Raw genomic sequence first — 14,657 nt, 5'->3', positions numbered from 1 at the left:
GTCTTTTGTTTGGATCAAATTTCGTATCAAATTGTATAAACTTTTTGAGAAGAAACAATATTAATACCTAGAATTCTGATAAAAAAAATTATTTGGAAGAAAAAAATTACTTTTTAAAACATTACAGTCTGGATATTTGACATTTTTTTAAAAAATAAATGGCATGTCATGTGCTGAGATGGTGAAATGTTTAGTATGGTGATTAATGTCAAAACTGCAATGCATGTAGAACTGGTTCTGAAAATGTATGCCATGAAATGCCATCTATTCATGGTACATTTAACATCATTCTTTTGAAACTATGAAATGCAAACAATGAAGAAAATAATCCAGTACCTGCAGAATGAAGTGAGAGTGAAAGTCAAACTTGGTCAAGGCGTCCACGTTTCAAATAAGCACTAAAGGTGGGTTCAATATTCATTTTTAGACAAAGTAAACACTCATTTTAGTTCAGGCAGTTCAATAAATGTTATAATTTAGGATTTGAATAATATTGGAGAAACCTTGGATTATATTTCTTCAGGATTAAAGGTCACACACATTAACACAAGCTCAGATACTTGCTGCAAGACCGTTAAAAATGACTGTTAAAATAAATGTTTTCTTTTGGTATATGTACATTTTCCTGTCTTGGCATGTCATGGTTTATCACTTAAAGGAAATTCAGTTCCAGAAAGCTCTTAGCATTTTCTTAGAAATGAAACTACTCCCAGGGTTATATGTTTTTCACTTTCTGTTTACTGTAAATTCAAGTTCATCTACTTTCAGTTTTGTGTCATAAATACTCACCACCAGCTATAGCACAGATATTGCCACGAGCACTCTTCCTAGCTTAAAGTACATCTGGTAAGAAATTATACTATAACACTTCATAATTTTTATGTATTTTTCTTAAATTATTTAAGATTGTTTACATAAGTTTTAATTCTGTTTTAAAAATTCAAAACATTTAAAAATGTTTTACTGAAATTGGAAGAAATTTTACTTTAAATCATTGAATGAAAATACAAAATTAAAATGCATTTATTTTGCAAGATAAGAGAGGAGATTCAAAAATAAAGGGTTTGCTTTGGACACATTAAAATCTTTAAGCCCACATATTTTTAAGATTTTTTTGTTTGTTCAGATACCTGGTCTGACAATGAAACTAAATGTAATGAATAATACTATGTCTTTTCTAATTAAAACATAATTAGAAAAAAGTGTAGCATGCTCCCAGCAGTTATCCAGTTGCATTTGTGTATGATGGTCTGCCATCGATTTAATTACATTTTTAATAAATTAAACTGTATTCATAAAATGTAAAAAAAAAAGATTTTTTTTAACAAAGTGGATCAACAGACATATCCAGACATCTATTTAAATTAAACCCTAATAAGAAAGCCAGACGTTGTGGTGGCAAAGAAAATCTCTATGAGCTGACATGAAGAAAAAATCTTTGAGAGGAACCAAATTAGAAAGGGAACATGGGATTTTTTCCCATTACTGTCACAAACAATTAATTCTACCTAAAAATGAAAAAAGTACCTAAAAATGCTACTGTATGATATGCGCGGTCGCCTCTCATTCCTCTATTAAGAAAGGGATGGGTATGCTGATGTCTTTTATATGTTCTGTCTGATTCCACATCTTGCTATGAATGAATGAGTAGTGACACTGCAGTGAATGATTGTTTACATCGCAACAAAAGTTCCACCCGTATTTCAAACATATAGTGCCATGGGTCACAGGAAACAGGTGGATAGGGAAGAATGAAAGAAAGGAGTGATTTTCCCAGCCAAGCAACTGGATAAAACAACATACTCAGCTAAACAAGAGAGCAGAGTGATACCATCAGCAAGAAATAACAGCAAAGTGAACCCTAACCAGGGCAGAAAGTGGGCAAAGTCATAAGCTGTGCAGGGGCAAAGTGACATTGACAGTGGAGCAGGGAGGCAGAGTGACATGCTTGAAATGGCAGAGACAGTGGGTAAAGTAGCCAGCTGGGTAGGGAGGCAAAGTATTGTACTTAATGGAGCAGGAAGTTTAAATTATTATTAGTTTAAATTATTTTGGTACAGCGTCAGTTCTAAGAAAGAAGCTGGTTATTTTTCGTTGTCTGCTCATCCCTTTTCAGTATACAGATTCTGAGTTGACCTTTCAATCCAGTTTGTTGTCAAGATTAAGACCAAGGTATCCACAGGTGTTGGAAAAGGGGCTAATTGTGGTCCACTTCCTCCTGTAGTAAACCACCTTTGGGGACCAAGGAGCATGTTTCCCCCCCCCCCCCCCACCATTCAAACAGTTGTTTATTAGATAGCTGTACTCCTCCTCCTATCCATCCCTCATGTATTCGGGCACCAGAGAGTCTTTAGAAGATTTCTGAAGTTGAGAAATATCAGCGCTACTGAAAGTCTGCAGTGTGCTGTGTCAAACAGAAGGGGGAAAGCACTGGACTCCAATATTGACATGCTTGTGAGTGTGCTGCATCTTCTATAATTCATTAGGACATTCCAACATTTAGCTCTGTCTATTGAATTGTTTCTGGTGCTCCCTTTTGGTTAAGTCAGTTAAAGTGCTAGTAACATCTAAAAGATTAGATATAAACCTATAACAGTAGCCATCCAGCTCTTTTAGTCTGGTCTTTAATATTTTACAATTTCTATTGACTTGCCCATTTGGAAACAGACCTGCCGAATGCTGAAGTAGAAGACAAAGTACCATATTTTTACCTATCAATAACCTGCTTATCTTTAAGAATTTAGGACAGCCCTCAGATGTCCTATATGGTGCTAACAATCAGTACTATAAATGATAATCTGGCTATCATATATTTTTAAACACACAAAATTGTTTTCTGTCTGTAAGTGGTTTGTTGACTGTTTTCAGGATCCAAAGAAGATTTTATCAAACTAAAATATTTGCTTAGGTTTTTATAAACAACATTATTGCATAAGGGAAGTAGCCACATTCCTGGCAATTTGTACTGCACAGCCCTTGGCTCCTCAGTGTGTGCTGTGTTGTCTTTTCTAAGATCTATTTTTGTCTCATGCCTACTGTTCCTTGTTTGGGTTCAATTCAATAATTAATGTTATTACATGACCAGTCATGTTCTGTTTTTCTTTTTGCAGGTAATTCTGCAAAGCTGTGAAACTGATTTGAACTGAATTGATGGTGTATAAACCCTTGTTGACTCATGACAGATGAAAGTATGACATTTTAATGTTCGATTGCTTTTGGTTGATAACATTATTGACTAATTAAACATGTTTCCCTTAGTAAAAGTCTTGGCTCAGAATCAACACAGATGGAGTTAAGGCAGCTTAAAGGTGAGTAAATAACAATATGCGTATAGATGCATAAGGGGAAAAAAAGAAATGTCTTTACTCATAATACTGTTGATAATACTATGCCTATATAAGCTACATTTACATAATGTAATTTGGTACATGTCCATTTTCCAAAGGGAATGTGCTTAAACATCTTTAAATACATTCTGATGCTGGTTCATTAGGACACAGACTAAGAATAACATTAGAAAAAGTGCTAACTTATGTACCACAAGAGGTAGATCTTTATATGTTGTCTAAATACAACTAGTGACTGTGGGGTGGGATAAGTGCTGTGAAATATTGTTTTAAAGAAGAAAAGAAATTGTGTGGTTTGTGTGTGCCATTTGCAGATAGTTCATGTTTTTGTTGGTAAAAGGTATCTTAGCAGAAGTCAAATAAGATGAGCATTTGTACAGGAGAGAGTGGTAAAACCAACATCAAGATGTGATTTCTTCCATTTTCCCTCTGTTGTTCTGAAATTCTCTTCAAATGCTGTATAACATTTTTGATAGCCAAGTAGCAAGGCAGGATGTATTCCTAGAGTGGGAAATATACACAGTACTTTAGACAGAATAAATTAAAGCACAATGAATCTTGGGACAGGAAACACTTTCAATATATTGTTATGGTTATGTCTACACTAATCCAAATTAATTTGAAAATGGCTAAAACTTTGAGAAAAATATTTTTTTTCAATTGTTATTAATGTGGACATGGCCTTGCCTAAAATTCACACCTTAAGGAAAACTGAAACTACTTTTGATTAACCACCTGATAAAACTAATTAGCATTAAACAACAGACATTTCCAAACAAAACTATGTTAAGAATGCACAGTAGTACAGAAAATAATCCTACAATACAAGTGCAGAATATATTTAAAACAATAATTTAAAACACACATTACTTGTTTTATTAATTTTAGGTATTTGCTTTAATTCTTTTTTTTGCTATATACTTAAGAGATTGCATTTGAAGTTAATGTGTGTAAATAAAAAACTAAAATTGTGGTTTAAAATGTTTCTGTTGGCAAAAAGTAAAGTTCTGAATCTGTTTCAGCTTACTTAGCATTGACTAGCTAGTAAAATCAAGACAAAATTATATTTCTGTAAAAATATCACTTTAATGGCAGTGCCTGTTCCTGTTCCTGTTATTTCTCTTTACTATCAAACAATAAGAATATTATTTAAAAGTCATGCATTAAAATCTTGAAACATACAGTGTGTCTGTAAAGTATTCAGATCGCTTCACTTTTCCCACATTTTTTTGTTACAGTTTTATTCCAAAATGGATTAAATTCATTATTTTCCTCAAAGTTCTACAAACAATACACCATAATGACAACATAGAAAAAGTTTGATTGAAATTGTTGCAAACAGTGTTGTGCTAGTTACTAAAAAATAGTAACTCGTTACAGTTACTCGTTACTTCATTCAAAAAGTAACTTAGTTACTTTGTTGATTACTTACACCAAAAAGTAATGCATTACTGTTAAAAGTAACTTTTTTGTTACTTTTTTAAAGAACGTTCTTTAATGTTCCCATTAATGCCCTTTTATGCGTTATGGTCTACAAACACAAAACTGACTTAAACACAAAGTAATTTTAAACACTATATTATTAAAGTCAGACCTGCACAAACTGAATATATCACAAAGATTTCTGAAATAAGTAACAAAACAAGCTGAATAATATATTCAGAATCAAAAAACTAAAGTGGCTTCTGCATCATAAAAGCTGTTGTGTTGAGTTCCTTTCACAGCTGAAGTATGAAAACTATCAACAATGTACAACAGAACACCGGGTTAGCTTCTAGCTTCTAACTTTGTCAAGGCATGGAGTTTCTGGAGGTGTTGCTATCGCAGTAGATACGACCTTCAAACCAAAAAGACACAGCTTACATTTGACTAAAAGGTTTTTGTATTTATGCTCAACTAAAGTGAAATAATGAGCATATTTCCACTTAGAAACTCTTCTTGCTCTCGCCTCGACTCGCCATTACTGCCGCACAGACGTGAATAAACGGAGACACGCCCACAGCGCGTCTTCTTCGTGTTTACAGTGGTTCATCCACCAATCCTACAATGCGTCTCTGTTGTAAACAGGTTAGACTGTAGTCTACACTTCAGCCGAAATTAGTTCATTTAAAAAAGTAACAGGTAACGCACCATACGGTAACGGTAATGGACTTACTTTATTTTTAAAAGTAACGCGTTACAGTATTAGTTACTGTCAAAAGTAACTTTGTTACAGTAACGCGTTACTAGTAACCCGTTACTTCCCAACACTGGTTGCAAATGTATTTAAAATAAAAAACACATGTACATAAGTATTCACAGCCTTTGCCATGACACTCAAAATTGAGCTCAGGTACATCCTGTTTCCACTGATCATCCTTGAGATGTTTCTACAACATGATTGGAGTCCACCTGTGGTAAATTCAGTTGATTGGACATGATTTGGAAAGGCCCATACCTGTCTATATAAGGTCCCACAGTTAACAGTGCATGTCAGTGCACATGACATCCAAGGAATTGTCTGTAAACCTCTCAGACAAGATTGTATCAAGGCACAGATCTGGAGAATGGTACAGAAAAAGGTCTGCAGTATTGAAGGTCACAGTGAGCACAGTGGCCTTCAACATCCGTAAACTGAAAAAGGTTTTGAACCACCAGGACTCTTCCTAGAGTACTGAGCAATCAGAGAAGAAGGGCCATAGTTAGGTAGGTGACCAAGAACTCAATGGTCACTCTGATAGAGCTCCAGTGTTCCTCTGTGGAGAGAGGAGAACCTTCCAGAACAACCATCTCTGCAGCAATCCACCAATCAGGCCTTTATGGAAGCCAATCTTCAGTAAAAGGCACATGACAGCCTGCCTGGAGTTTGTCAAAAGGCACTGGAAGGACTCTCAGACCATGAGAAACAAAAATTGAACACTTTGGCTTGAATGCTAAACGTCATGTCTGGAGGAAACCAGGCACCGCTTGTCACCTGGCCAATACCTTTCCTACAGTAAGTCATGGTGGTGGCAGCATCATGCTGTGGGGATATTTTTCAGCAGCAGAAACTGGGAGACTAGTCAGGATTGATGGACAGATAAATGCAGCAATGTACAAAGACATCCTTGATGCAAACCTGCTTCAGAGTGCTCTGGACCTCAGACTGGGGTGATAGTTAATCTTCCAACAGGACAACAACCCTCAGCACACAGCCAAGATAACAAACGAGTGGTTATGGGAAAACTCTGTGTATGTCATTGAATGGCCCAGCCAGAGCCCAGACTTGAACCTGATTGAACATCTCTGTAGAGATCTAAAAAAGGCTGTGCACCGACACTCTCTATCTAACATGATGAAACTTGAGAGATTCTGCAAAGAAGAATGGAAGAAACTACCGAAAAATAGGTGTGCTAAGTTTGTAGCATCATACTCAAAAAGACTTGAGGCTAAACAAACTTTTGAGAAAAGACTGTGAATACTAATGTACATGTTTTATGTTTCATTTATTTTTTAATACATTTGCAAACATTTCAACTTTATTCATGTTGTCATTACGGGCTATTGTTTGTAGAATTTTGAGGAAAATAATGAATTTAATTCATTTAAGGATGTAACATAAAAAGTGAAGCGCTATAAATACTTTCCAGATCCACTGTATGAGAAAAAAGGAATGGTTTTTCAAATAAGAGCTTCTAAGAAAAATTTTGAATTCATGAGAATCACATTGGAAGGTACCATGCAATGGCCCAACGACAGAATCCACGGGTGTGGGTGAAAGTATGCTGCGTGTTAGTGTTTCTCAATCTGGTGTAAAAGATACTAAAACGGATTGCAATTTGTTACATGAGCTCTAATCTGACTCCAATATTTAATAAAGATTTAACTTGCTCAGCTTTAATTAGATATATTCATCTTACTCGTATTTCTTCTTTAATTTTAATAGATTATTCTAAGCATGCCTTCTTTTTAACTAATCATTCATTATGGAATCACTTAGAGTGTTGTGCTTGGCCAATTATACCTGCTCACAGACACAGCCTGAATCTTAGTCAAAATATATAACCTTAAACTTAATTTTTTTAAGTTGGCAAAAACCAAATCCAAAAACAGTCCAAAATTCAGATGGCCGGCAAACAAAACAACAAAATGGCAAAGCAAAAACACAAAACAAGAAAACAGAGTCCCGAGTGCAAACCAGGGATCAGGGTAGCCAGGGCAGGAACAGGGATCAGAGACAGGGTTAGGAAACAGGATCCAGAACAGGCAGGGTGGCAAGAGTATTCTCAGGGGCAAGCAATCCCGTGAGAATCTGTCCGGGAGCAAATGTCTTAGTTGTGCTTAAATACTAAGCAGTGCGGTGAAAAAGATGGCCATCAACACGGAAACTCGCAACGTGAAACCGGAAGTTAGTGCCGCGAGCCTGGAAGATCCTGACAATAACCGGAAACTAATATTCTTTTATATTGCTCATGCATAAAGAATAGTTGATTTAGTCACTTAGTTATAACTTGCTAACTCAGTGATAGTCAGAAATTTGGAAGGTCCCAGACGTTGTGCTCTATACTCCATCCATTTATGAGCCTTCTGTTTGTACTATCCTGGTCATAGATTTACGGTAATGCCAGACTACATAATTTAATCAAGAATTTTACATTTATTTATGTTTTAGTTTGTTGCATGGCAGTTCTCGGGGTCTGACCTCATGAAGAGATCTGACCATTCTTACAGCATGAAGATGTATATTAGGGAAAGAAGTAGGTAAGCCAGACTTCCAGGAATAAAAGAGAAATTGATGCAATATGTGCATGAGGTAAACAAGACTTTGAAAGCAGAGGAGGAGCCTCTGGGAAATATGTAAACTCTTAAGAGTACAAAAAATGGTTATTTGGATTTGTGACTGTTGACCTGTGCCATTACGGTTTGAGAATTTGAAGAGTGAAGAGCTCTTTTAAAAAGTTCTGACTCACTGCAAGAAAGCTTTTTACTTCTTCCTCTCATCTACGGATGGAAGATTTCTTTATTTGTTATTTAAAGTTTAAATTCGAACTGTTTAAATTTGGTGAGTAACTAAACAAGAAGTAAACTCTGAAGCTGAATGTGTCTGCTCTGAATTCCGACAACATGTTTGTAAAAGAGTAGCATATTTCAATGAACATAACATGAATTTTGTGGAAAGCATATTATTTTTATAATAATAGTGATATTCATACCTTTCATTCAGGTGATTTTCTTGGATTTGTGACATCACTGGGCCTTAAAGAGTATTACCCAAACAAGCTGACTCTGAGGTCTTTGCTGGAGATCAACAGTGCCAGTGTATCCGATGAAGAGGTGCAAACACTGCAAGCAATACCATGGACTTTCTTACGCAAATTACTGACTGTTAATTCAAATTCAAGATCTTCAATAAGTGTACAAGGTAAAAAAAATGAAACCGATGATTTGTTTGATGAGCAGGGCAGTGATGATACACCAAATCTTCTTGATCTCCACACTGCCCTTTTCGCTTGTGCTGACAGTTTCCTTCAGCAAGAAATGGCACTTAAAATGTCAATGTGCCAGTTTGCTGTTCCATTGGTGTTACCTCAAGGAGTACATAATAAATGCACTTTAATGTTATGGGCCCTTAGAGGTATCCTGAAAGAATGGCGTCCCCATTCAATGTCAGATTCTAAAGGGTTTGTTGAAGACAGTGTTGTTCATGCAAAAATTCCATTGATATCATTTGTGAGGCTTAGCAACTGCAGTTTGTCCAAATCACAGGTTTTGAACCAAGTGCTCAACAATTCACAGCAGCATCATGATTTTTTTTCTCATCAAAAAATGACTGGAGGATCTGCTCCCAGGATAATTGCTAAGGGAATAGTTGACATATGCTGGAGTCTGCCATGTGGAAACAATAGCATTGATGTCTTTCCTGAGCCAGTGGCTATTGCTAATTTAAGAGGAGATGTTTGCACTTTTGAAACCCAATTCAGTTTCCTTACTCAGGTGTCAACAGCTGTTTTTGTGTTCTTAGACAGTGTTGATGATAATGAACAAAGGCTGTTTGCCTCTTTACAAGAAAAGTCAAAAATGTTCCTTCTGGTCAACTCTCAGACAAATATGAGCCAGAAAACAAAGTCATCAATTAAAGCAGCGTATAAAGCTCTACAACTGGAAAGAGATCACATCATTGTAAAAAGCCAAAACATGAATTTGGCTGCTTTTGCAAAGATGATCCGTTCTACCATTATACATTTGCCAAGTAACATGCTAAAATCATGTGATATTAATTCAATGAAGGGAATTGCACGTGAATTAGGTCTTTGCATTGATGAAAGTGAAAACAGAGCCTGTGTGTCAGCAGAACAAACAGCAGAGGAAATCATGAAATGTATTGGAGTTCGTCAAGTAGTAGAGTTTAAAAAGGCACGGTTGCCACTGCAAGGTGAAAACTGGAAAAGATTGGCTCAGATAGAAAAAGAGCAATGCAGATTACAACATTCAGGAGAACTAAACTTAGAGGAGTATAAAGCTCAAATTCAAAAAGAAAAAGATGAAATACGGACAAAACAAACCCAGTACAAGTTGACAGATTCAATGGACATATTTATAAAAGCTTTGTCAACCCCTGATGACACTGAGCGAGCCTTTTTTCTCAGATGGCTGGGACTAAAACTGGACAGGCATTCACACAAACAGATGTCACACTTACGGCACAAGTATGCATGGTGTGAACAAAAGAAAGGCAGAGAGGGTATGGCACGATTAGTCCAGGAACTTCTTGATTGTTCGCTTGCCATAGAGCACTACACGAGAGAAATGGGACAAATTTATGAGGCTTTTTCATTTGGCTCAAATAAAATGTCTGACAAAATTCACAATCTCCCTACTCTGGCTGCAAAAATGCTTCTAGCTGGGTTTCCTCTTGAACTACTTGATGGAGATGCTTCAAATATTCCAGAGAAATGGGTGCACGATGTTCTCATGGAGCTTCACAGGATGGTTGGACAGAAGAGCCGTTTGCTGGTTCTGACTGTGTTAGGGGTTCAGAGTACTGGTAAATCAACATTGCTCAACACCATGTTTGGAGTTCAGTTTGCAGTGAGCAGTGGACGATGCACACGTGGAGCATACATGATTTTTCTTCCTGTGGGTAATGACTTGAAAGAGGAGTTACTGTGTGACTTTGTCCTTCTGATTGATACAGAGGGTTTGAAATCACCAGCACTGGCACAACTGGAAGACAGTTATGAGCATGACAATGAACTGGCCACATTTGTGATTGGTCTCAGTGATGTAACCATCATCAATATCGCTATGGAGAATTCCACAGAGATGAAAGATGTCTTGCAGATTGCAGTTCATGCATTTTTACGGATGAAGGAAGTTGGTAAAAAAGCAGAATGCCATTTTGTCCACCAAAATGTTGGTGGTGTATCAGCATATGACAAAAACATGACAGACCGGAAAAAGCTTCTGGACCAATTAAATGAGATGACAATGATCGCAGCTGAGATGGAAAAGCAGCCTAATGTGAAGAAATTCACAGATGTCTTGGATTATGACATGGAAAAGAATAACTGCTATATACCAGGTCTATGGCATGGCACACCACCAATGGCACCAGTTAATACAGGCTACAGTGTGGCTGTTCTTGATTTTAAGAAAAAACTCATGGAGAGGCTTAAAGTAAGAAAAGATGAAGAACCCTCCCAGATCCCAGAGTTCCTGCAATGGATGAGTAGTTTGTGGAGGGCAGTGAAGTTTGAGAACTTCATCTTCAGTTTCAGAAACACTCTTGTGGCTCACGCCTATGACAATCTTTGCAAAGAGTTTTCAGACTGGGAGTGGACTTTCAGGAGACATATTCTCTCTTTGCTTCAAACTGCAGAAGTTCAAATATCAAATGCTAAAACCAGTTCTATTCATGAGGTTGTTGAACCATTTAAGGAAAAGCTGGATAAAGAGATCATGCTTCAGACAAAAGCAATGAATGAGAAATTAAAAAACTACTACAAAAGGAAAGACCGTAATGTTCATTTGGTGGAAAAGTACAAAATTGATTTTGACAAAAGCATTAAATCTTTGGAGAATAGAAATAAGGATGAAGTGAAAAAAAGATTAGCTGTTGCTCTTGAGATGAGAAGAAACAAAGAGAAAGTAGAAGAGATACAGAGTAAGCAAGCTGAAATGATCGAATGTCAAGTCCAAAAATTGCTTCATAGTTACAATCATCGTAAAGATGTATCTGATGAGCATCTCAAAACAGATTTTGAAGGAATGTGGAGAAAAGAGTTAGCAAACATCACTGGTCTAAAAGAAAGGGACATTTCTGCTGAAATATTTAAGCAGTTCCTAGCAAGTTTGGGAAATCAGAACTTCAATGAGTATTTACAGAAAGTCAATAATTTGTCACAATGTGGGCAAAAAGATTTTAAAATCAAGACGAAACATGTAGAAAAGGGCAAAGGCTTTGACAAATGTACAGCTGTTTTTAAACTAAAAAGTGCACAGCACGATTTGGAGGTTATTAAAGTTGGAATAATTACCAGTTGCTCTAGGATGATTGAACAGTTTACACAATCCAAAAGTGACTACCAAGAAACATTTACAAAAGATGTGCTTGATAAAATTGATGAACACCTCAAAAAAGCAGGTTCCAAATACAATACCAAATTTGAATTTGACCTGAAAGTACACATTTGTGGCATTGCCTCTCGGAAATTCACAGATATGCACAGGAAGTATCTTGCTGATCAAGATCCAGCAAAACATTTAGAGAAATTTAAGAGTCAGTATCTCTCTGATTTCATTGATTTGTACAGAGAGAAGGACCAATGCCGGAGAAAAGCGCAAGACTTCACTCAGCTCTGTCTTAAACCAGCAGTAACAGAGTACCTTGACCAGTCCCTCGGATCTGACATTGTTGATGCAGTTTTGGAGAATAAAACTACTGAGTATAGTTCACGAGCACTGTTTCAGTACACTGTCCTGAATGAGCTACTGGAAGAGTCAAACTTTAATGACTATCTAGAATACATTTTGCTTTATGAGAATTATGTCAAATGCTGGATATACAAACACATCATTAAATGCTTTTCTAAAGACATATCTCTGCAAAAGCTAAAAGAGAAGAAGCTGAGCATAATACTATCAAAGCTCACTAAAGCAGTGGAAACATCTAAACTTAAAGCCAATGGCTGTCCTTTGCCCAATAATGCTGAAGGTACAGCAATTTTTATCCAGAATCTTTGCAAAGCTATGAATGATGTCTTCTCAATATCCATGAACACCGTGGAAGGGGTCCTGTTTCAGAACACAAGCTGTTGTGATTCATTTACCAAAAGTCTCTATGAATGTGTTGATAACATGAAACAGCAAATAGCAAAAAAGATCTCAGAGTCAACTGATATCACTGAGACTTTGAATTATGTGTCAGTAAAACCCCAAGATGAGCTTTTTAAAAGGGTGTTTGGGTGTGGAGCACAGTGTCCTTTTTGCAAAACACCATGTGAGGCAGGAGGAAAAGAACATCAGTTACACCATGCAGCTGTGCATAGACCACAAGGACTTGTAGGCTATAGATACAACAAGAGTAATAAACTTTTTAAAGAAATGTGTACATCTAGTGTACATCGCCTTAGAAATTTTGCAAATCATGAAACAAATTTAACATTTCATCCCTATAAAGACTACCAGAAATACTACCCTGACTGGCATATTGCACCTGACATGTCTATAGAAGCCTCAGATTACTGGAAGTATGTGCTGGTGACATTCAATAAGCAATTTGCTGAAGTTTATGAAGCAGAGCCAGCTGTTTATCCAGATGCATGGAATAAAATCACTAAAGAGCAGGCTTTTATTAGTCTAAAGTGCATGTTTAATATTAAATAATGTATAAAAACCTAGAGGAATAATACCAAGCCTAAAACCAGTCCTTACAATTTCATTACTAATGTTATAGCTCAGGGGCATCAGAAACCTGAAGTGCTAATTATGGCTGACATTTTAGCCATCTTTTTACTTATAATCAATATTAGTAAGTGATTTTGTTTATAAACATTATATTTCTATGTTTGCAATGATTTAAACATAGTTTTTTTGGCAAGGATTTTATCATAATTAGGTGATTGTACTATATTTGTATCTGTGATGTTGATTCAAATGTTTTAATTATGTCTCATGTTACTTTATTGACATCTAGTTAAAGTTGTTCAAACTTTATGAATGTTAGAATTATGTATAGTAACTACTTTAAATGAAGGCTTTTTTCAGAATAAATTCTATGAATTTTATAATATATTAATTAACTAACGATTACTGTTTAAATGACATACCATAACTATATCAATCTGTTAATCAAACAAGTTTACTGTGTCACTGCAATGTGACTAAACAAATAAACTAATTTAAGGTAAATAAATTGATAATTTCTCATATTCTTTTAACTCAACACTGTCATCATACCAGTGGTAGATGAAGTACATAAAGCATGTACTTGAGTAAAAGTAAAACTGTCCCTTTAAACCTTCCCTCGAGAAAAAGTACAAAAGTATTTATCCTCAAATGTACTTAAGTATCCAAGTAGTATAATTTATTATGGTTATACTGTCTTATTATGATTTTTATCACAAGACTCTTGCTTAATCAACTAGTTTATGTAAAAAGACTTCAGTGTTGTTCTTAGCACACCAATCTATTAATAGAATGAAATTAATGAGTCAAAGACTGATAGCTATTAAAATTTATCATTATTTCAAAACCTTCCTTTTTAACGACTTCAAAATAATCCCACATGTAAGGCCACAGGTGCTGTGGCAAGTTAGAGTCAGCAGTTTCTTCCATCATGTATTATTCTTAAAATGTTAAATTAACCTTTATGACAATCTTAACTAAAGGTAACCAAATTAATAAGTACTGTTTAACTACATTCCAACTAGACTAGTTAGGTTGTAATTTTATTTTTGTTTGCAAGTTACACACATTATGATACACTACATTCGATAAATTCTAATGTTATGCAAGCTAAAATAAATATTGTTGCTCTATGCCTAAAAGCATAGCGGGCAACACATAACCTGTGATATACACTGAACAAAATTATAAACTCAAATATCTCAGACTTTTTCTATTTACTCAAAAGGCCTACATTAAAAAAAATTATATGTTGGTCAACAGGTTCCACATAACTCAGTTAGGATGCATTTAAGTAACAATATTTATTTCAGTAAACATAAGTTAATTACACATAGTTAATGCAATGTTTAGTAAAATCAACTTAACATTCTTAATTAAGTTTTAATATATTAAGTTAATTAAGTTGAATTTTTCTAAAATTTATATTGTTGCCTTCAACCAAAA

General features: G+C 35.5%; 1 protein-coding gene across 7 annotated transcripts; it reads left to right on the top strand.

The window, feature by feature from the left end:
• The first annotated feature begins 89 nt into the window (after positions 1-89).
• Positions 90-14,646, top strand: LOC124389980 (up-regulator of cell proliferation-like). 7 transcript variants are annotated; one of them, XM_046855628.1, is made up of 4 exons: positions 90-846; positions 3,111-3,153; positions 3,259-3,308; positions 8,530-14,646. In XM_046855628.1, the coding sequence occupies exons 3-4, from the start codon at positions 3,287-3,289 to the stop codon at positions 13,188-13,190; spliced, it is 4,683 nt and encodes a 1,560-aa protein (XP_046711584.1). In that variant the 5' UTR covers positions 90-846; positions 3,111-3,153; positions 3,259-3,286; the 3' UTR covers positions 13,191-14,646. The 7 variants fall into 7 exon arrangements, with proteins under 7 accessions (XP_046711584.1, XP_046711582.1, XP_046711587.1 ...); XM_046855626.1 differs by having other exon boundaries at positions 3,111-3,188; XM_046855629.1 differs by lacking the exon at positions 90-846 and adding an exon at positions 923-2,454.
• Positions 14,647-14,657: the final 11 nt, after the last annotated feature.

This window comes from Silurus meridionalis, chromosome 8 (genome assembly GCF_014805685.1).
Source record: "Silurus meridionalis isolate SWU-2019-XX chromosome 8, ASM1480568v1, whole genome shotgun sequence".
NCBI lineage: Eukaryota > Metazoa > Chordata > Actinopteri > Siluriformes > Siluridae > Silurus > Silurus meridionalis.
This window is presented reverse-complemented; position numbering and strand designations above follow the sequence as displayed.